A 22,708-nucleotide genomic window follows, 5' to 3' on the forward strand; every position below is an offset into this window, starting at 1 on the left:
GATCAGTCGCGTACAGAAACATGCGCGTGGTTTACGCGTTAGTTATCGTGTCGTCAGTCAGTTATGTTGCTCCTAATTTGTAAGTGTTTGTAATTGTATTATATTGAAAGAAGAGTCGCGTCTTAGTGTTAAACTTGTTTGTCTATGGATGTGTACTGACCTCAATATATTGTATTGACAATACATTTGTTTATGGTAAATAACAATTTTGTATGCTCATTGCGTTTGTGTTGTAATTTATACCCGCTATTATTATTTAGAGCGTCGGTGGCTCGGTGGTCAAGCACTTGACTTGCAATCTGCAGGTTCTGGGTTCGAATCCCGCCATATACCAATGTGTTTTTCGATTTCCGATTTACATATATACATTTATCCGACGTTCTTACGGTGAAGGAAAACGTGGTGATGCTGCACATATCTGATAAGAAGATCAAAGATATGTGTGAAGTCAACCAACCCGCACTTGGCTAGCGTGGTTGACTATTGCCTAATCACCCTTAACTTAGGGTAGGCTCCGAGCCCCTCGGTGGGGACGTATAGTGAGCTGATGATGATGATGATGATTATTACTTTGTTGATTTTGTTTCTCTCACAGCTCAGAAGTTCGAAAAGGCAGTATCATTTTATAAATTGAAGTACGATACATGAAAAAAAATCTTTATTTTAAATTAAAAGTACAGTTAAAACTTTATTAACTTTAGGTAATAAACAAACAGTTGTCTTACAGAAAACGAAAACATTATTCAAATTGAACAAAATTCAAACTAGAGCTACAGACTTCTTACAAGATCAGATTAACAATAGATAAGAGAATGACTCATTCAGAGCAACAACATCTCATTCAGGGTATAGTGCGGAACGTAGCCAGCGTGGGGTAGGTGCGCAGGCGCAGCAACTCCAGCTCCGTCTGCAGCAGCACCAGCTGCGTGTGCTGAGCCTGCACCTCGCGCACCAGCTCACTGCGAGCCACCAGCGTCTCCATTCTGATACATAAGAAGAGTTTTTCTGTGGAAGCACTTATGGATGGACCGGACCTATTGAATTACAATCGTCACTCACCTCATCTTGAAAATCTTCCTTACTCGTATCGGCTGCAGCGGGTCTTCGGAGAGACGCTTCTCCGACACTCTCAGGTTGAGTTTTGCTATGATTTGATTGAGCTTGTCAATGTCTGCAGTCAACGCCGTGCATTTCAGCTGAAAATCAGAATTGAGTGCAAACATTCATTCATGATTAGTTTTCGTGTCCTTTCTTTTTGTATCGATGTTTTCTTCTCTATCTATTTCTTCTTATATCTTGTTATTTTATATGGACAAATGTAATTGTGAAGTTAGTAATGTATGATGTAATCACCTCCATCTCCTCGTGCTTGCGGATGAGCTCTGTGAGGTTGCGGTCGAGGGCGCGGCGGCTGGCCTCCATGTCGCGCTCCATGCGCACGTACTGCTGCTCGTCCGTGCATCCCAGCTCCTTGTTCTTCAAGTACAGCTGCAGCTCTTTCGGAATCTATACAAATATACGCAATTCCATATTAAAGGACTTTATTTTAACATGTTCTGACGCTTTCGTGTGGTACTAAACGTATTTAATACTTACGACAAGCTAAGAAACATTTTTGAGAAAAACTCTAAACTAATGAAAGCACAATAACATGTTCCCAAAACCTAAGTCCAATTTGTTCAAAACCAAAGAATTTGTTCTACGAACTGGTTCACGATTTTTATTCAAATCCGTTTTGAATTACCTTAAGACGTTGATAGGAGTACAGTTCCTGCTCCATATGACGCAGCTTCATCTTCATCTGCGCGTGTTCCCATTCCTTAGCGAGGATGCCCTTGCGGTATTCCATCTGCCTCCGCATCATGTTCAGCTTCATTTCACCAACTTTCTGCAATGCACATCACAGACTAGTTACAGCACTTGTATGTACTTAATGTATATGTATATCTATATTTAGGCATTACTCCTTCGATCTTTCTTTTTAAATTGTTTCTGTACGACTTACCAGAATAACTTCGTTGATGCGTTCAATATCCTCGCGTAAAATGAGAGCAGCATCATCGAAGTCTTCCATGTGGCCAGTCGTGACGACCTCCACTTGCCCGGCAGGCAGCACCAACTGCAAATAAATGGCACTAACAATAAAAGTATAGAAATATCAGTTAGGATAAGACAAATAACCCACTCTGCTGTAAACATCTCAGTATATCCTGCATTGTCCATCACCTGTATGGTCTTGTTCCTGGAGAGCAGCTCCACTTTGCGGCGGTGCTGCACCATGCGCTCGTGCAGAGTGGTGAGAGCTGTGCGCCGCGCCTGCGCCGCCTTGCCCCACGTCATGGCCGTGCTGTCCACCAGCGCCATCTCTTGCACCGCCGCTCGCATCTGCATACAATGACAGCTGTAGGCCAAGTTTCCTAGTTTTAAGTAAAACAGGCGAAAAATCTTTGACCCAATACCCTCATTTCGTTTTCGATCTTGGCGCGGCGCAGCTTACACATATTGGTCCATAGGTTCTCGTCCATGACGGGCGGCATGTTGCTCACTAGGTCCAGCTGCTCCAACCTTAAGGAAACTCAACAATTGTAACCGCGGACATTCAAGTGAAGCCATTAGGAGCGCAATAATACTAAGGGAAGTAATTACGCGCGTAAGAAATCCAGTGCATCCGGAGGCAGCAGCGGCGGGCGCGTGGTGGCGAGCACCGCGGCCGCCAGCTCCTGCAGCACGCTCGCGCTCAAACCTGCGCGGTTCTGCCACTTCGGTCGCTTCCTGAACATGCACATATGAAATAGTGAAACATTCAGCGGTTGGTCTACAGTAAGTATGGTTAATGTTGATTACTCACTTGTAGAACTTGTAGCACTGTTCTACAATGATAGGAGAAAGATCAGCGAAATGGTTCTTGAAGGTCTTGTCGAAGTAGCGGTCCTTCTGCACCAGCGCCTCGTGCGCCGCCGTACACTCCTCGCTCTGCACACTGATCTGCTGACTCTCTCCCTGCAGCATCTCTATCTCCGACTCGTATCGCGCTATGTCTCTCCTTTGATAATAATAGAATACGTTAAAAAAGATACTCGAGTCTTAGCAAAATCTGACAATAAAAGGTCTATTAGTACTTTATGTTCTTAAATACTAATAAACTTATTAAGTAGGTTCCTATAAATTTTACAGGTTTATGTAAAAAAAATGAGTTAACCTCATATCTTCTATTTCTTCAGACAATTCAATTCGATCCAAGTTAGTCCGCCGCAGTCGCATCAGGTTTAAGTTTTCTTGTCCGATCGCCGAGTCGATTCTCAATCTTGTAAGCCACATTTCTTTTACCTGTGACCCAAAATGTTGCTTTACAATCTATAAAAAAGAGGTAACAAAGTGATGATCCCTCAAGGTTGAACGTGAGCAGAGATGAGTTTACCTTATGGTTAAACTTGACGATGCCTTCATTAAGAAGCTGGGAGAGCTTAGCGTACTCGGCGTGCAGCATCTTGCGGTACTTGTCGCGCTCCTCCTCACGAAACGCCACCTTCGCCTCGTACTCAAACACCAGCCGCAAGTCGTCCTCATTGAAGTGCTCCGGGTCCTTGTCCAGCTGCACCAAGCACTCAGTCAGCAGGAAACTTGTTCAGGCCATAGATAAATAACAACGATTACATGGAAAAATCTACCACATCATTTTCAAGAAGATGTGACGTTTTTTTTTCATTTACTGGATGGACAAGACCCTAGTTAAGCCCGAGCACCCAATTTCCTTGTCTTATCTACATTGGAAATGCAAGTTCAACAGATGTGATCATTCTATCCATATAGAGTTTAAACAGAGGATTCCTTAGGTACCATGCACTGGGGCTTGGGGATGGGCTTCTTTATCTCCTCGTGCCAAAGTTTCTCTAGCACGCCGTCCATCATCTCTATGAGCGCGCGCTCGCGGAAGTCGTCGGGCGGTCCGGGAGGCGGCGGCGGGATGAATATCTGGCTCGGGCTCACGTACGGCGGAATACTGCACTGAATGTCACCATATTACGTTATATGAGGGAAATATAATCAATATCTTTAATGGATTAATAAGAACCTATTTTTATAAATTAACAAGTCAGACTTGGTGATCCTACCTCCTCCGGGTCGACTTTGATGAGCTTATACGGTTCCTCCTCTTGTCGCCACTCGGGATCAGTTATCTGTATGATCAAGTGATGAAAGCTACCGCGGAGATCGGACAACGTGTTTAGTTCTGGAAGTCAATTCGAAACATGAAATTAAAACAAATACAATAAAAACGTTCATATCATGAATTTTAGTAAGGTTCGTAGAAATGTAGAAAAGTGACCTTGAACGATAAACCGCAGTCGCGCATTCCTTTCCTGGACTAGTCCCACTTCACGCTTTTTGAGTCCCATAAGGTCATCAAATTGGTGGTTGAACCAAAGCCTCAAATTCTGCACGTTCAGCTGTATACAAATTTATAGGTAAGCTATAGTGGAATGAATATAATTGAAACTACGAGCATGTTTTGAAGTATCGGCGATACCAAGGCGAGGTGCTGCAGCATGTCCATGTGCAGGAAGCTGTAGGCGAGCGTCTGCGGCACCATGGCGGGCGGCACGGCGACGAACAGGTGCGTGTTGGTGCCGGAGAGCGAGTACGGCTGCCCCTCCGCCGAGCCCGAGCCGCTGCCCTCCGCCGCCACCGCCTGGCTCTCCACACTGTGCGCCATCGACCTCATCGACCCCAGCGACTCGCGGATCCTGCCCGTGTAACTTCACTAAGTAAAGCTTTTCGCTCAGGTTTCACATGTTTCAGTCATCACCTCCGACACATTTCTTCATCAATCATACTTCCTTTGCGAACTTACTATCGACTTCCATTTTGTAACTTCGACCAGTAAACTAAGCTCTTACGAGAGTTATGGCATCGCCTAGAGTGCCATGATGACAAGAATAATTCATACTGTGTGGATGGCATTTCAAGCGCGGGCGAGGCCTGCTCCTCCCATGGGCGGAAAACTTCGTGGTCGCTCTCCATCTCCAGCGCCCGCAGCGCCTCCACCACCTGCAGCTCGGGCCACTGCTCGCGTTGGTTTGGCAGCACCGCGTAGTTTTCCACCTAAATTGAATTTAGTCTATTATTTAGAAATATGTTTTGTCAAAAGAAGTGTCCCCTAGGAATAAAGTAAACCCGTGAACGTTGGGTGGAAAAGTAAAAAAATAATTTTATGGCAAGATCTTACGTAATAATGAGTGAAGACTGCAAAAATCTTGACACGCGGTGTGGCCATGGAGTCCCAGCACTGGGATTTAATCCATGCGGTCACCTTATCCTGAGCGCGGATGAGAGCTTCTGTCTGCAATCGTATCTCTTCACGTTCTTTTTCTGCCTGCGAGATATTTACTAGGTGAATACATTAAAATGATGCAACGACCCTCACCGTTGTTATATAATTGAGTCTTATCACACTATATGTAGGAAAGGCTTCAAATGTAGAACTAACAAAGCGCTACACATAGCGGTGACCTGCTTCAGGCGCTCCTTCTTGTTCTCAGCGTGCAGGTTGAACTCGGAGATGGGCAGGCGGTGCAGCGGCGGCGCCTGCAGGTTCTCCTCCAGCAGGGCCACCGCTCGCTCCTGCACCGCCTGCAAGGCGCGCACCACCTCCTCTCGCGCGCGTCTGTAGTCCATCGCCTCCGTGTGCACGCGCTTCTCCTCTTGGATGTCCAGGTAATTCTCTAGATTTGAAGGTACGAAGGACGTTTTTATCTAAGTGAAATAAAGACGAAAAACTGTTTTGCAGTTTTAACTCGCCGACTTTCGTCTTGTATTCTCGACCCAGAATCTGTAAAATCAACTGCTTTCTATTCTTAACATTATACTTACTCTCAAACTCGTCAAAGATATTTATATTTTCATCATCCTTAAAGATTTCTAGTGCAGGCGGCTCCGTGAACAGCTCGATGGGTTGGTAATCAATGAAGAGAGTAGGTGCGGAGAGGCGCGCTGGGGCATCGATCATGGCGACAGCCACGGTGCCGTTGCCGCCCAGGTGCGCCAGGTGCTCCAGGGCTGTGTCCACCACCGCTTGCTGAACACCACTCTCGTAGCGATGCGAAACAATCATCTTTGATTCTGATGAAAGAGAAGAACAATATTTATACCAATATCCCACTTAGTAGTATAGAAGATAAGTAGAAACAATTTTACCATATTCGACGGGAGCTTCCGGTTTCCTCAAAATGACTGTACCATCATAGCTGAATGTAATGAGGGCGGCGCTGTTAATGTAGCCCCTGCACTGCTTTAGATCGTGGCCCGATTCGAACACCGGGCCCATCTTTACCGATACTGTAATGCCTTTCTGCAATCCACGGAACAAATGAATTAACTACGAGCTTACAATCATTCACTCGAATGTTGTCAAATATTTTACTTAATTTTCAATTATCTGTTTTGGTGCCTGCGCTTGAGTCCTCATGTACTAGGCACACAGGTGCAATGAAAGCAGCAGGGTGCTCACCTCGCCGGAGAGTCGCAGCACGTGCAGCTGGTTGGTGAGGTGCGGCACGGCGAGGGCACAGCCCGGCTGCGCCAAAGGCAGTAGCTGCGAGTACGGGCCTTGCATTTTGCCCGCAAATTTGTTGTCTTTGCCATTGTCAGCATTGATGCACATGATACGTTCCCCTGCAAATTTTACATAAGAGTTGACGCTGACGAGTGAAACTTTTAATCGTTCTTTTTACTACTCAAACTAACTATACCTACATATAAATTACATACCAATGGCATACTTGTCTGAGAAGAGTACGAGGTTGAAGGAGCGCATGGAGTCGCCGACCTTCATGAGGAAGCTGTCCGCCAGCCCGCGGCCCAGCTCCGTGTACCGCACCAGAGTCAGCTTGTACTGCTCTGACAACTACGCAATCATATCATTTAACTATTCTTCATAGACTATCGTTGAATCTACAAGAGTCAGATTGCGAGTTTCATGTACCTTCCTTAGGACCGTAAAGTTTTAAATAATTCACTACATGGTCACACCCTCTCATTCCACGTAATAGAAAAAGAGTATTCTTACTTGAAACACAAATATATGTCCGGCAGAAGAGGCGACCGCGGTGACTTGTCTTCCCGTCGGAGAGAACACGATCTGTGAGACGATCTGGTGCGTGAGGCACATGCTGCCCACCTGCTCCAGCCCCGCTTCGGGGGTGAATGTGAACAGCCCCATGCCGTAGTTGACGCCCAGTTCACCGAACAAAATGAGCAGCGGCTCCACGGGACTGGCTTGAAACGATATGTCATTGCCTTCCACGCTCTTTCTTAGGATCTAAAAATTAACAAAGCAATTTTGGTTATTCGAAGAACAGATAAGACGATTTAATATAAATATAATATGAATAAATCCAAAGAAATGTGAAAACACGATAATATTGACTACTAAGATAGGTTGCCAGTTTTGTTTTAAAATTCAATACTTACCAAATTACCAGTAAGCACTTCGTAAATGCAAATCTCTCCTGTTTTATTCATTGTAGCAAGATATTTATTATCTGGTGCGATCAACTGAATCTTAATGATGTTCCTAAAATTGTGATACGTGTATACGTTAATTATTTCACCTCAAAACCCAATACTTTATATACTAATACTATTTACTGTACATTATATCGATTTTGTACAAACTTTTGCTAGGATTTTGAACAGCGTATCAACCACGCTGTTCAAAATCCTAGAAACCAATTCTTCACCAGCTCAATTTTTACCTTTGCCTATAAACATGTAGCACTAGTTCAATTTTATCATCAGTCTCTGTGATGTAGTAGAGTCGGCCGCTATGCGTCCACACGGCGGCCATGTCGCTGCTCGTGTTGGAGACCAGCCGCACCACTTCTTCTGGCATTACGTACGTCCACGATACTTTCCACTTGCTCTCAGCTTTCTTTAGCAACTGTTGGCATAAATAGTTGGCATTGCTATTGTCCTTAGAACGCTGCTTCTTACATTGCGCTATAATTTAGCTTAACAGGTGAATTTACCTATTCTTTTCAAACTATTGGTTCTTATTACAAACTTTAGTTGATTTATAGTATTATGTCCGTAAGAGTATAATTTATGTACCTCGTGAACAAATACGAAACATTAATGCAACTGTAGGATCTTACTCGGAGCCTTTGATCGGGACCGTAGATGAGGATGCCATTCCCGAAGGAGCAGACACTGGGTTTGTCGGAGCCCGTCAGATTCTCTGACCACTCCAAGTGCGTCACCATCCCTATGCCGTCTGAGAGTACCTTTACAATTAGGAAATTGTTTGGAGAACTCGTAAACAACTGTTAGTTTTTTTTTTTTTGGAAAGATATATCGGTTTAATTTTTTGGAATAGTTTAGTCACAAATAAGTACTTATACATTTTACTATGTCCATAATATTATTGTTTATAATTTTAAGTATCTATACGTAAGTTCATATAACGCTCATAATTTTCCACTCATTGATCAGGGTTGCTTCAATTAATACCGTAGTGTAAGTCACGCACACATCAAAAAATGTATTCTTCCCAAAGAGAGCATTAAACCATCCTCGTTTGTACAAATTGGCAAACTATAAATGACTTCAAATTATTGAATGGCAAATTAGAAATTTAGTGAAAAATCGGATCTACTTGTACCAAATCTTTTGTTATAGTCACCACGTGTTAATTTGATAATTATTAAGTGCGCAGTGAGTGATACGATGAAATTGGAATTTTCTGACTCAGGTACTTATTTTAAGCTAAAATATTTACTTACACTATACAAATTAGCATCCTTATCTATGGCGTAAAGTTGTCCATCGCTGGTCCAGCAAACGTCGATGAGCGGCGGCTCGGAAATCTCCCAGCCGGTGACCTCCTCCTTGGCGCGGCGCAGCACCAGGCAGCGCCGGTAGCACTGCGCCACCTCCCACACGATCAGACCCTCGCCCCAGCACTCGCACACCAACATGTGTGTGCGACTTGCCCTGAGCAGTGTCGAAGATATTGCGACAATCATCTTATATATCGTAACCTTGACATTTTTTGTTAAATGAGCTGACTCGACTGCTACCATGACGTCATAGTGGACAGGCGTAAAAAATACAGACAGGCGCGGAAATATAACCTAAGTATTAATAATTACTACTACACAATTTAATTATCTAATTTCTTAGAGCTTCGATACGAACATGTAAATTTGCTTCCTCCTTATGACGCCGGTTGGGAGAGCCACTAGCCGCTGCTGCGTCCGCCAGTTCCACACTGTCAGCAGGTAGTTGGGGAAGCCAGAAAATGTGGCTATCAAGTCTCCTTCCATCATGCAAAGCGACTTGTATCTGTTCACTTCTAAGTCTATAAAAGAAAGACAATCAGTGCATATATGAATTATTAAAAGAAAATATTTTTATGCTTTAATGATTAATTTTTTTAACACGAACCGAATTCTGCTTCTAACTATTTTCAGGCGTCTTTTTGATTCTCTAGGTTCAGAAGTTCGCATTGTGTCAAAAAATCTTTGTAAATTCATAAATATATAGGGTCCATGCTGTAAGTTACCTTTAAGTAATGCCAGTTGGTTAAATCTGGGATATGATAAGACGAAGATCCTCGGGTTGGTTACTTTTTCAGCGAACACGAAAATGTTCGACCTGTGTCCTAGAAAAAACTAGCTATTAAAATAATTATCAAAATTCTAGAAATACATTAACTTTTTATAATTATGAAAATAATAACCTGCAATAACATCGACTCCATCACCGTTAATGTGATTGTTTGCAGTATATACAATTTCACTTTTGGTTTTAAAGTTGTAAAATATTATGTATATGTCATGTGCAATCGCTAATACCTGTTTACCGACAAAAGTAATGAAGTCCAACCTTTGCGGTATTACCCATCTGAAATCATACTTTTTATAACTAGTATAGGAATTATGAATTAATATTAAATCATTGGGTATTTATTGATATACCGAAAACTAGTTATCACAAGTGCCTCTACAACGATTTTAAACGTACTTTAGAATAATATTAATTAACTATAGTTACTGGACTAAACCAAGATAGTCTTAATCATATTGGGCGCCCGGGTGAGGAAATCACGGCCATTGGCTGGCGCTCTCCAGAAACCGGCGCCCGAGCCCCCCGCACCCATTGCAATCCCGGGTTTAGACGGCTCTGGTTCAAATAGTATTTTGAATATACTTTACTATACCTCACTTTTGTATTACTTATTCTTTGAGCTAGATATGCTTCTGAAGCTGTATCCATTTTTCTTAGGGTTAATGTAGTTTGCAATTTTAATGAATAAAATTGACATCGGTTTCATAGCAACGTATTAAAAAAAGCGTCATTTTAGAGTTTATCCAATTTTTTGCTTACAAAAATATCATGATAAATCAAGTTTGATTTTTTATTAAATGTTTATTTTACTAATATATACAATTATTAAAAAGGTTCTTTCTTCTCTATTAGACATAGATTAGACTGTTATTGCTATTATTTACTCCGCACTGTGCATACATCGGAACGTTATTATCTGTTCGAACTGTCAAAACTATGGGGTCGTCGCGAATACTAAATTGATTATAAAGATAAAAATGGAAACGAATGTCGTGATTAATTATTATACTGACTACTATAAATTGTTTAATATGTGAAATATGTTAGTGTAATTTTAGTAATAGCATAATGTAAGTTCTGTGATCACGTAGTACAATTACACCCGTGTTGATAAAAGATGACACATAAAAGTTTATTATTGTTTTGCTTTTCGTTTTGTGTTATTAGGGATAACGCGACTAGATCAGTTGTCGATCCAGTGGCGGCAAGATGGAATTCATCATCGATAGACTTCGCAGAGATCACAATGGACCGGAACTTCGCATTGCTTCTGGTCTCTCTGATATCTGCAATCCTATGGGTGGTTTATATAACGTACTACAATAGCCGTGTTCTCGGCTATATACTGACCAGGCTCATTAACAAATTCTATTTTCAAGATGAGAACTTCAAGATTGGTAAGTGATGCTTTCCTCGCATTGACATGCAGTCTATTCTAAAAATATTTCATTTTCTCAAATTCAAGGAAAAAATGTTTTATTTAAGACGAAGACTTGGGCTTTAAACAAGGCTTTTCCATGAATCATTATAGCATAGTTATATCATGAATCAATTACGTTAATATTAAATATTATGGATAGATGTAGATAATTTCACAAAGTATTCTTTACTAGCCGTTACTGATGTTTTCTTTTGTATGTAATTAAAATAGACTAGTTACTATCCTGTTCTCTATTTGAGATTGTAATCTCTTTCTGTTCCAAATTTGATGCAGAACTGTGCAGTTGTTCTGGAGTTGTATTGTTGCAAACATTTATCAATATAGGTTTGAGCTACTTTAAATTTTTAACAACTCATGTTTATTGTTGTTCTATTTTAGATGTAATTTTGAAGTAATTGGCTATAATTATTTAGTTTATGATTAACTATTTATTTTAATTTATGTAAGAAATATGTCTTACTTTAAATATATTTCTTTGGCCGTCCAGCTGTACAAAATTAGAACATTAAAGTTTTTATTTAACCTTGTATGCCAAGATGATTGTTTATAACATATGTTACCTGTTTATGTTATAAATAAAACAAATAATAGTATAAAATATAAATCTATTTAATTGTTTGTCACAACAGTCGGACTTGTTAATATGTTTTACAAAGTAAATATTTTCCGACTTATGTTTTTATTTGGCTTCTAATGATTTTTAATTATGTTATGTAAAGACTTTGAGGCTATGTGTCAAAGATAACTATCAAGAATTTACTTTCCTTTAAGTTTTATATTATTATAATAGGTTTTGTCAGGAGTATGTGCAATTTTAAACCCAAGCCCAACAAGACATTATCTCATCTATAAGAACGAAAGCATTCATTGTTTATTTGTTTCGAATTATATCTTACTAATGACTTGATTGAAATTCTCCAAAGGGTGTTGTAAAATTGACCAAAAAGTAAAATAAAATTTGAAAGATTTCACAAAGTGATGAAGTCTATATTTTTTGTTTGAGAAAAGGCTTCTAGGCTTCTGATAGGAAAATATTACGAGGCTACCATTCGTTCCAGGTTCATTCACTCTCAATGCTCTCTCTGGTAAAATCATGTTCCGGGACATTGTGTATATAAACTATGACTACACACTGCGCATCCAAGACGGATATCTGATATTCAGATGGTGGCGATCTTACGTCCCCAAAGATGTTTCTGAAGGTAAATTATTACCGTTTTTCTCACGTATTATTTCCCGCTCTTTGAATAATAATTTTATTACTTTAATATTGTTTACAGATTTATCACATTCCGATACGCGCCTTTCAATAATGTTAAACGGTTTCGAATTACATTTCTACAATCGATGCGATCTATACAACGAACTCGAGAAAACATTCGGCCTCGAGCCGGTTATAAAGGAACGAAACGACGACGACTCCACCGACAGAGACAAAGCTATGAACGATGCCAATGAGAAGCGACGACGAGCACAAGACACGGTGCGCTCCGAGGCCGCCATGGCACGCACCTGGCGAGACCTTATCCCCGTCATAAAGATAGACGTGTGCACCAGCCGAGTTGTCTTCGGTAATAAACTCGTTCCCACCACTCTGTCTATCAGCGTCGAGGAGTCGCATCTCGTGTACAGCACCAAGCCACCTGCCTCCAGTCTTGACCATCTGATGCACTTCGTCAAAGCCAAGGCGGAAAACTGCAAAGTAATTCTCGCCCCTAGCCCCAATTACACCGCGATGGTTGATGAACCTCCAAGATACATGGGCGAAGGCTTCGTGGTGATGAGCTCCAATTACATTGAAGTATATTTTTACATGGACGAACCCGGCCTGGTGCCGGAGCAGCCTGTACTTTTGCAGCTAGCGAATGGAGATATCGTGGAATCGGCGCCGCCAATTTGGGGCGTCGACATCAAATGTGGAAAAGGCACAGATTTTAGTTACGGACCGTGGGCGGATAGACAAAGAGATCATCTGTTTAGATTTTTCTTTCCACCAAATTACAAATCTCTAGAAGTGACGCCGCAACCGAAACCTGGTGATAGAAGGCAAATGCAATCCTTTGATATTAGACTGTCTACGTTAAACGAAGCGACGATAGACATTCTGTTTACCAAAAACAAAGAAACGAATGCTGTCCACATCAACATTGGCGCCGGATCGTACATGGAAGTAACCCTGCCGTGGATTGTGCTACAAGACGGATACACGACTAAAATAACAGGTCAGCTGCTCCACCTGGAGGCGACGACGAGTTTGCAGTATAGAAGCTTAGCGGAGAGCGAGACTCTCGAATATACAGTGAAATGTCACTACCCACTAGTGTGGAACCACCACCAGTGCTGGCAGCTGTCGCTGACTGGCTGTAAGGCCACGGCGCACTTTGTATATACACATATCGATTTCTTCCAAGACCTGACGAACGATTGGTCGAGCAAGGCCCGACCAGATATTTTGCATTTCGTTCCATATACATGGAAAATATCATTATTATTAAAAGAGTGCGAAGTTTTGACTGTGAGCAATCAACACAATTGGATAGATTGCAGTTCAACAAATCAAGAGAACAACCATGTCGCCTTTTGTGGCGATCTTCTAGATGTGTCATTTGATTTACCGTTCATTGATTTCCTTCCGGACGTTATACCTCTTAAGATTTGGGTTCAAGGGGAAGCCGTGGACATGAGTCTATACTTACCTGAAGTAAACACATCCAGACTGCTTCTGCTGTCCATTGATAAAAATATGAAATTAGTACCTTGTCGGCTGAAAGCCTCCAAGTGGCGCAGAAAGTGCGTAAAAAGTCAAGGTTGGGTGGATTGTTGGTCGGTTCCCATAGTAGCTCTGAGCGTCAGGTACAATTACCACCCGATTCCACCGTTGGGGCCGGAGCCGCAAGCCGATATCACCACACCGGAGAAGGAAGAGATTCTCCTCTCCCCAATGAGAATACCCCGAATGAGGAAACAGCCTCAAATGAATTGGGTCATAGATGGAAATACATTCGATCGCACTTCTCTACCGCCGGACAAAGTCAGCGTAGAACTAGAAGTGGGTCCGTCCGTCCTTCTCGCTTATGGTACAATAATTACAAGTTTTATGAATTTATTGGAGAATATTTTCGGCGAAGACCAAAGGTTCACAGATATGCAAAAAACCCCAAGCGTGGACAACCCCTTCTTCAATGATAACCCAACGAAGATTAACGACAGAAGTAGTATTAATCAACACGTCGACATATCTATGGACGACTCGAGCGATTCCGGCAAGGAGCCATTCGATCCGCGTCGCTGCCGGCCGCTGGACGTCGCCGTGTCCATCATAATACACGATATTCAAGCTCATTTAGTGAAGAATTGCAGCGAAAACGAGCCGCCCTGCCCTGTCGTACTTATCGAAAGATTCGGCTTTGAAATGGATAAGAGGTTCAAAGAAACCAAACTTCAGTTGTTACTCAGCCCCTCTATACTTGTATCGTCCAACAACCTGGCGAGACCCAACGCCAACAACACCGGCGCTCTGCAGCAAGGACACTTAATGCTCTCGTCATTCCAACTGCGAGGCAACGGCTTCTTCAGCGACACGAATCGCTCCGTAGAGGATGATACCGTGGAGTACGCGTGGATGATGGAACTCCAACTTGGGCAACTGACGGGTCGCCTCACGTTGCCGCAGCTCTACCAAATTATTTCATCACTCGAAACATTCTTGTTGCTCATATGCGACAGTGAAAATGAATTAGTACCTCCAAATTCAGTAAAACAGTGTCACCACGGCTTAAACACTGTTCTATGCCCGGAAACAGATTTAGGACTGAAATACCGCTGCCCGACTCCTAACGAAATCAAATACCGTATGATACGAGTTGCAATTGACCTAATAGATATTTATATCGCCGATTCCAATACGACTTTACAGTCATGGATTTCTCCGATCAGATTAACATTTTGTAATCTCCACGGTACGGGTTTCGGAACTGGGATAACTGGTTTGCTACCAAACATTAAGCTCGCACTTTACACTCAGACCAACATGCAAACCAATACTCACCACCATTCTAATAGCAGCACAAACAGCCACAATAAACAGACGCTTCCAGAAAGTGAAAACTGGGTCGGCGTCGGGTCCGTAGCTCTCGGGCCGGTGCTCATTGAAGCCGCATCGTCCCTACCCCAAGCGCCGAGGAATCTCCATTTGGTGCAGCAAAAGTTCCTTAAATTGCACGATGATAAAACTAAAAGACTTTGGTTCCTGTGGCCAAACGAGGGCAGAGGCACGCAATGTGGTTGCACGGGTGGATGTGCTTTCTTTGGCTCCAATAGAAACGGTCCCAATTTCTTAAAGCCGACCCAATCGGACATACTCGAGGGCGTAAACATAGCTATGTTCAATGTAATTGAAACATCCCCCGGAGAGTATGGCTACGGGCAGAGCCTTTTGCATCCCGGACAACTCGTGTTCCACACTCCTCCTTATAATAGCCTGAACGTTTGTTTGCAACCGACCAATGTTTCCACTTTAATCCCTTCACCGCTACCGCAAGCTTTCAACAAATCACCTCAAAGCGCCGAACGGCGAAGTTTGACGCGACGGTTCTCTTATACAAGCATGAGCAAAGGCAGCAACAATGTCCTCGTTTCTAGCACCAAAAGTGACGTCCCGTACGCTCGCCTAGTGGACTCCACTGTACCTCTGGGTACGTCAAAGATCGACAGCGACTCGAAACTCAACAAGAGTATTCTCAATGTTCCGCAAATGGAGAGCAGCGTGTCAGATTCTAAATTGGCACTCAGCTGTGGAGTAAAAGACACAAACGGAGTAGCGAAAAAGCCAGCGCCGACCGAAAGTGACGTGTTTGTAGCACCCAAAGTGCCGGCGAGAAGCGTGACCGTGTCGGAGTCTCACTATTCGCTAAATTCTCAGCCGCCTCAAGAAGAACTTTTGCAGCAAGAAGTTCAACGAACTATGTCCATCACGAGCGAAAACCATTCTGAAGCGTTTTTCTCCGCAGACGAGGACATGTTCCCGAGTCGGTCGTCTAGCTTAAAGCATTCCTTCGGCAGCCGCCACAGCAACCCTAAGGAAAAGAGCTCATTCGGTATCGATGCTACTAATGAGAAGTGGACCAACTCCATGCCGAGGTCTGAGGTAGTGGACTGCCCCGACACCATCAGCAACCTGAGCACCGGCGTCCAGCCCGACTCAGAAAGTGGATCCGTTTCTTCTACTTCCTTCATTTCTGCAATCTCATCACAAGAAGACATGACTCTTGTTAATTTGCATATGCAAACTAATAAACCTATCGTCGATTCTCCTCTACTGATGGCCAGCTACATGCACAACCTGCCGCAATACAAATGCTCCAATTGGTCGACGTGTTCCCTGCCTACAGGGAGAGATGCTTTCACTTTGCCGCTGTTCAAAAGGGCGGACGACGGATCTCTTGTTTACATCGGTCAAAAATATTTACCTAATTTCGAGCAGACGGGAAAGGTGAATATTTTAAAACTCCTTGCAAAGAAAGATGTCCACGGCGCCCAAAATCAACATGGCCCCTTTTCTAATCTAACGCCCCACTTCAACTCTCAAATCAAGGCCCATCCTTATCCGCAAGGCTGGTGGGAGCTGCAGCAGAACGTACAAGACAATCAAGAAAATGTCACAGACAAAAGTTCGGCGTCCATCGCCACTACCACAAGTGACAGCAAGAGTGGCCTGTTTATCAAGCTGCGCGGAGAAATCGATGTTATGCTGACGCCTTTAGTACTTGAAAGCACTCAGAAGTTCGTCGAGTCTTTGACGCCGGTGCTCGCGAATATCCATCCGATAACGGTCATAAATCATTTAAGACTGCTATGCATTTCCTCCGTGGAGAGCGCCAACGTTCTAAAGCAGAAGCAATACGTGCAAAACTGGATGCCGCAGCTGCAGTCGCACAACCACCCGAGCATCGTACCCGACAAAGATGACAAGTACAAGTTGGCGACCATTCCTCAACCGAACGTCTACGAGGAGACGATATACGACCAGCTTCAAGCGACGGTCACGGTGCCCAAAGTCAACGTTATATTTATACAGTCGTCCGTCGTTGAGGATATGATCTCGTTCTCTGCTCTAGATAACATACAAGACCTGACTTGCGTTTCTCTTTTCGGATTATCGGTTGAGAACATTGTAGCGAAATATGTCAGCTCCAAGAAAACATTGGAGTCTATACAACTGTACTACAGGCCGACGTTACGTGCGCTGGGGAGTAAAAAGTCCTTTGGCATCATGAAGGGGCCTCGAGCTCTTATATCTGCCCAATCGTCGGGACGAAAGAGAGGCCCCGAGAGGGGGGAGCCGGTGTTTATTGAAACCTCACAGCAGCAATGCGAGGACACTACCTTCACACTTAATGTTGGTACGTATTTTTGTTTCTATTTATCGCCGAGGTTGGCATAACTAGTATGTAAAATGAATAAGATAACACTTGCAATGTATCTGACAGGCAAGGTGCACGGCCAGCTGCGTCGCATTCGCAACGAGTCCTCTCAGCTGAAAGATGCCACAGTGACCGGCATCCCTTGCCAACATTCCAAAGTCAGTTTTAAGTTTACCAGAGTCGATCCCTGCAGCAAGGCCTGCGATACTACGGTAATTATCATTGTTTTATATCACTCCAATTTATATTCTTTATTATCCCAAGTCTTCATTATGTCATTGAATGTTTCAGTGTTGCCAAAATGGCGCAACGGATACCCAAAAAGAAAGTTCAATAGGTTTCATAATGTTCGAATGCGGGCTCGAGGGAGTCTCGATCAAGGTGTCACAGCACTCGCAATCTCACAAGGCCAACGAAGAGAAAAAACCTGTGCGGAACGACGCCGAGAGCTGCCGCGAGTCTGTCAAGTCCGCCGAGGAGTTAAAATCGGACAAAGAGAGGAGCTCCAAAGGTTACAGGACCTCCGGCATCGAAGATCTCTTCAGGAAGAAGGAATCGAACTCCAAGCCCAGTACACCCAACTTAGGGGCGACCCAGCCTCCGCCGGTGCCCCCCGAGCCCACGACCCCCGGCCCGGACGAGCCCTCCGACAGCACGGCGACCATTGTGCCCGTCAAAGACAACGGCAACCGGTCCTCCTGCGCCATAGATTTGAAGGTGGTTTGGTTCAACTTCGCCGCCCCGCCGCGCACTCCGATCACTAAGAAGATCGACTACACCAGGTAAATTAATTTATACAAAGTAATTAAGAATCGCATATGTTTTATTGACACTAAATCATGTCGGTGTTACAGACTGGACTGGAACCTGCTGAGCACGGCATCGCCGGCTATCAACGCGTGGATGAACCCGTGCAACAGGCTGGGCATCCGCGTGGTGGCGCTGTACCGCGCCCGCGCGCGCCGCCTCGCCGCCACCGCCGCCAGCCTCATGGCCGCCGCACTCGACCGCGCGCCCACACACACACTGCCCAAGGTAAACCCCCTCCCCTCCGCCCCTCCGCCGTATCCTGTGAACGCCTCCGTGGTGTATGAGAGTGTAAGTGTGAGATGTATGTGACAGAGCCGGTACGGGCGACACACGCCGATGGCGCGGCAGCTGCGCGAGGAGCCGTCGTTGCAGCTGTGCGGGGTGCTGCTGCGGTACGCGCTGCAGGCTGACGCCGCCGCAGTGCAGGCTGACCTCGCCGAGAGACATCTGCCCTCCCTCTCCACACTCAGACAGGTAAGCACTACACGATGTCCGTAAAACGAGAACTATCTAATTGTGTTGATTTTCATGACAATTTTTGACAGAGTGGCATATCTGAACACGCTTTCTTAATTATTTTTTTTCTGTTTAGGGTGTCATAGTGCTGAGCCGTCAGTGGAAGAACATCCTGTACACGCCGCTGCTGCTGGAGCACAACTACAAGAGCAAGATGATGAAGCCGCTCAATGTCACCTTCGCATTGCCAGATTTGTTAGAGGTGACACACCTCTACTATAATACAATCAGTGGATTTCCACTACAAAACACATGTACAAAAACATATAGTCATTACTCTCATTCTGTTTGAATAGAGATGGCATTATTTGTGTACGTACTGTACAGAGTGTCCCAGCATCGGAAACTTTTGGTTAAGTGTAAATAATAAATCAATCTGTTCCTTCAGGATTCAGTGGAAGGTTGGCAGGAGTACCAGCTGGAGAATGAAGCACTAGATGAGAATTGTCTGCTATTAAACATGGAAGCTGATAAACTGAACATACCTTGTAAGTATCCATTTTATTTTAATTAAGTTTAAATAAATATTAATATATACAAAATATAGTTATAGATATAATATTTTCATCTAGATCTAGATCTAAAAAAATGACTTATTACGACAGGAAAGTTGACTGTTTAGAAGTTTCTTAAGAAATTAGTCTTAGTCCGAATGACTTAAGAGAATGATAGTATCATTTAAATGTTTGCATTTGTATTAAAATGTATACTGAGGTGTTTGTACAGAGGAAAGTTAAAGAGATTTGTAATGTTGGTTTGTGTGAAGCGTGCGCGGTGCCGGCCAGCCCGCGCCCCCACTCCTTCCCCTCCACGCCGCCCTCCGGTGCGTACATCTCTCTCTCTCTCTCTCTCACTCTCATCGGCTCTCTCTTCAATGACGCTATACTCTTTTCAAATATCTTGTCGGCCCTTGGTCATGTGCGCACTGCGCTACACATAAAATGTGTTCTACACAATGACTCGTTAAAAGTTAGGAGCCGCCAAGATATTTGAAAATTATTATACCAATCTTGAAGCTTCTGAAGTTAGCTGCGAACGTTAGTGCATTGTAGTATAGTTAATTTCACTTTAAACGAATGATATTAATTTATACTCTAGATCAAATAAAGCAGAAAGTTTTATTGTTAATTTCAGAGGCTAAAAACTATGAAACGAACTATACTCTAATCGCCAAAATGTTGTTGATTGATGTTTTTAGTTTGTCGAAGTGGTTTTATGTTGTTATATTGAAGCAAATCATTTTGTATGTTTTTACATTACAATACTATTTAACAACTAGGAACCACTTTGCATATTAGTGCCTGGTTTGAGTCAATTTGTCATTGGTTTTCTTTTGCTCTTAAATACTTGGATGTTCTTCATATTTTATTGTTCTGGTTGAATGTCTGCTCTGATTCTTTTTGTTCGCATTGTCGTAATATTCACATAAAAACACATGTTCTCAGTTTTGCAGAGAGAAACATGTTTTTATATTTTTTACATGTCTTGTACGGTGTTGTTGCTACGTCCTTAATCCGTGATTATCTTAGTTTTTGATTGTCCTTAGAACAGATTTATTTCTTGTGTATAACAATTTTTATAGTTTTTAGGCATGTATTTGTTAGTTTTATATCTGTTTGTTGTACGCATATTTTCTAACTTGACTATTCTTTTTTAGATTTATTGTTGTATTGTCTTGCCTTTAAATTTTAATCTAGTTGTTTAGTGATTAACTGTAAGCATATTTTACATACATTAAACTGTGTTAAAAAATATATATATTTTCATGGTAAATACATATATACTAAGGATTCTTTATTGGAGATCCATTGGCTTCATTCATGGTATAAGCTAAAGACATTGTTTGAAAACCATTATACAACTTATTATTTTAATTTACGGGATTTTTTGAAAAATTAATTTGACACTTCTTGTCTCTCTCTCTCTCCCTCATGTATTAAGAGACAACATTATCGTATGGTTTGCATAGTGTTGTTTACATGAAGTGAGTGTGCGTGTGTTGTGCAGTGCGGGGCGCACAGAGCAGCCGGGCCAGCCTGGTCTTCCCCTCCCTGCCATTCTCCACCAGGAAGACTCCCTTCCAGGATGACGCCATCGCTAGTAAGTGTTGTTGCTTCAGATATTAATTACATAGTCTCCCTTTTCTGCCTTCTATCTTTTTACTTACAGTAACGTTTGCCTGTTAATATAGATTATGGAACGTTAAAAGAAGATCTACCGACTGTGGGGTCGAACCCATCCCTGTACTCCCCCCACGGCAGTCACGACGACATGGCCAACGAGCAGGCTCGCGAAGATCTCTACCAGTGGATGGCCAAACAGGAGCCCATCAAAGTCGTAAGTTGAATATCATTACAATCCATTTAAACAGTTATTTTTATACTAAAAGATGACAGTAAATGTTAGAGTAACACTGTTAATGTACTCTAAGGAGCCGAAAACAAAGAAGCCGATAATACCTGCGTCTAAGATGAATCCGCGCGCGGTGGCGGCGGCTCTGCCCGCCTGCAGCCTGTACCCGCTGCAGGGCTCGCTGATGCTGCTGGACGCGCACCTCGTCTTCCAGCCGCTGCTGGCCGCGTTGGGCGTCTCGCCCCACCAGGTGCCGCAAGGTACACGCCCGCTAATACACCCCACTACTTATAACGTTATTTTTTATGTAACCCAGTAATTTAATAACCGGTTCTTACTATCCGATCCTGCAGGGGAATCGAAAGACAAGGGCTACATGGCGGGGCAGGGAGTTGGCGAGGGGGGCGGGGGCGGCGAGAGCGCGCCGGCGCTGGAATCACTGGGCTCCAAGCTGTCGCTGCTGGCCTGGCTCGACGTCTTCCGCATCGACATTGTCGTCAGCGACCTCGCCGCCCGCGACCGCAGGCACGCTAATAACAAAGGAAAAGGTAATTTACTCTTAAATACAGCCCGTCTACCAAATATGGCTTAAAGAGTCACAAGTAACTCGTCTATCAGGTCATCCGAGCCACATCGACATCCCGTCGGAGACGCCGGCCTTTCTGTGCGAGAAGGTGTCCATCGACGTGGACGTGAAGAAGGTGGCAGACATGGCGGTAGACGAGCTGGTGCAGCGGCGCAACGTGCTGTACATCTCGCGCGGTCAGCTCAAGCGGCACATCAGCACCATGCTCAACTTCAACGTCAGCGTGCGCTTCATCTCACAACAGGTGTACCAACCTACTCCAGATTTAGCCTGTACTAGTAGAAGTAGATTAGATTTTAGATTTCTTGTAAGTGATACGCACGATGTGACGAATAGCACAGTGATGATATCGATGCATGATGTTGTGCAGGTGAACATGCCGCTGCTGCGACTGCTGCATCAGATCAGCAACATGTACCAGAACGTGAAGGACACGCAGACCGAGCTGCGCAGCCAGACAAAGCTAAACCACCGACAGAACAAACACACATCATCCTCCGGTAAATAATACTTTCTGTTCCTAAATAAATTAAAAAATCGCAATCGAATTTAATTATCAACAAAATATTCCAGTTTCCGACTTCCGTGAGAACATAGTGAGCCTGTCTTCGCTGGACAAAGAGAGCACGTACGGGATGATGGGCGTCACCGTGAGCGCGGACGTGGAGACGCGCTCTCCGCCCACCACCGCGCCGCCCGCACCCCGCGCGCCTCGCCCACAGTCCTTCGCACAGAAGCTGCGCTCCACCGGGAAAAGCGTCAAGGGTAGACTAGGTAATCGGTTTTATCGACTCATCTTCTATCCATCTTTACTCCATTTGATTCAATGCATACTAAACTGCATGACATATGTTTTAGGCTACAGTTCGCTGAACGAGGGCGCACATACTCCGATGTACAGTGCGGAGACGCCTCGTGTGCCCGCCGGTCCCGCCCCCGTCATCTCTGTACCCG

The 22,708-nt window shown here is 43.7% G+C and overlaps 2 protein-coding genes across 2 annotated transcripts in view; one reads left to right on the forward strand and one right to left on the reverse strand.

The window, feature by feature from the left end:
• Window positions 1-690: 690 nt before the first annotated feature.
• LOC106125913 (cilia- and flagella-associated protein 43) lies at window positions 691-10,314 on the reverse strand. Its single transcript, XM_013323335.1, has 31 exons — window positions 10,220-10,314; window positions 9,740-9,903; window positions 9,563-9,661; window positions 9,196-9,358; window positions 8,781-8,991; window positions 8,154-8,282; window positions 7,755-7,939; window positions 7,471-7,573; window positions 7,067-7,318; window positions 6,769-6,904; window positions 6,509-6,672; window positions 6,196-6,349; window positions 5,872-6,120; window positions 5,512-5,723; window positions 5,228-5,374; window positions 4,949-5,103; window positions 4,529-4,745; window positions 4,328-4,448; window positions 4,113-4,231; window positions 3,838-4,005; window positions 3,419-3,592; window positions 3,200-3,327; window positions 2,849-3,043; window positions 2,647-2,772; window positions 2,460-2,565; window positions 2,227-2,385; window positions 2,006-2,119; window positions 1,745-1,888; window positions 1,354-1,506; window positions 1,060-1,196; window positions 691-983 (listed from the first exon to the last, which is right to left on the reverse strand). Exons 1-31 carry the CDS (start codon window positions 10,273-10,275, stop codon window positions 842-844), a joined length of 4,782 nt encoding a protein of 1,593 aa, XP_013178789.1. The 5' UTR covers window positions 10,276-10,314; the 3' UTR covers window positions 691-841.
• A 345-nt stretch (window positions 10,315-10,659) lies between these two features.
• The window catches only part of tweek (transmembrane protein KIAA1109 homolog tweek), a 23,213-nt gene continuing 11,164 nt past the window's right edge, over window positions 10,660-22,708 (forward strand). Inside the window, exons 1-19 of the mRNA XM_013323267.1 lie at window positions 10,660-10,697; window positions 10,795-11,024; window positions 12,127-12,270; window positions 12,349-17,469; window positions 17,557-17,702; window positions 17,782-18,272; window positions 18,345-18,525; window positions 18,613-18,774; window positions 18,893-19,018; window positions 19,205-19,304; window positions 19,583-19,639; window positions 20,824-20,916; window positions 21,008-21,153; window positions 21,248-21,428; window positions 21,522-21,716; window positions 21,787-21,998; window positions 22,125-22,254; window positions 22,328-22,528; window positions 22,613-22,701. Coding sequence (XP_013178721.1) covers window positions 10,696-10,697; window positions 10,795-11,024; window positions 12,127-12,270; window positions 12,349-17,469; window positions 17,557-17,702; window positions 17,782-18,272; window positions 18,345-18,525; window positions 18,613-18,774; window positions 18,893-19,018; window positions 19,205-19,304; window positions 19,583-19,639; window positions 20,824-20,916; window positions 21,008-21,153; window positions 21,248-21,428; window positions 21,522-21,716; window positions 21,787-21,998; window positions 22,125-22,254; window positions 22,328-22,528; window positions 22,613-22,701 — 8,007 coding nt within the window. The 5' untranslated portion in view covers window positions 10,660-10,695. The remainder of the gene's footprint in view (window positions 10,698-10,794; window positions 11,025-12,126; window positions 12,271-12,348; window positions 17,470-17,556; window positions 17,703-17,781; window positions 18,273-18,344; window positions 18,526-18,612; window positions 18,775-18,892; window positions 19,019-19,204; window positions 19,305-19,582; window positions 19,640-20,823; window positions 20,917-21,007; window positions 21,154-21,247; window positions 21,429-21,521; window positions 21,717-21,786; window positions 21,999-22,124; window positions 22,255-22,327; window positions 22,529-22,612; window positions 22,702-22,708) is intronic.

This window comes from Papilio xuthus, unplaced genomic scaffold, assembly GCF_000836235.2.
Source record: "Papilio xuthus unplaced genomic scaffold, Pxut_1.1 DF825752.1, whole genome shotgun sequence".
Taxonomy (NCBI): Eukaryota; Metazoa; Arthropoda; class Insecta; order Lepidoptera; family Papilionidae; genus Papilio; species Papilio xuthus.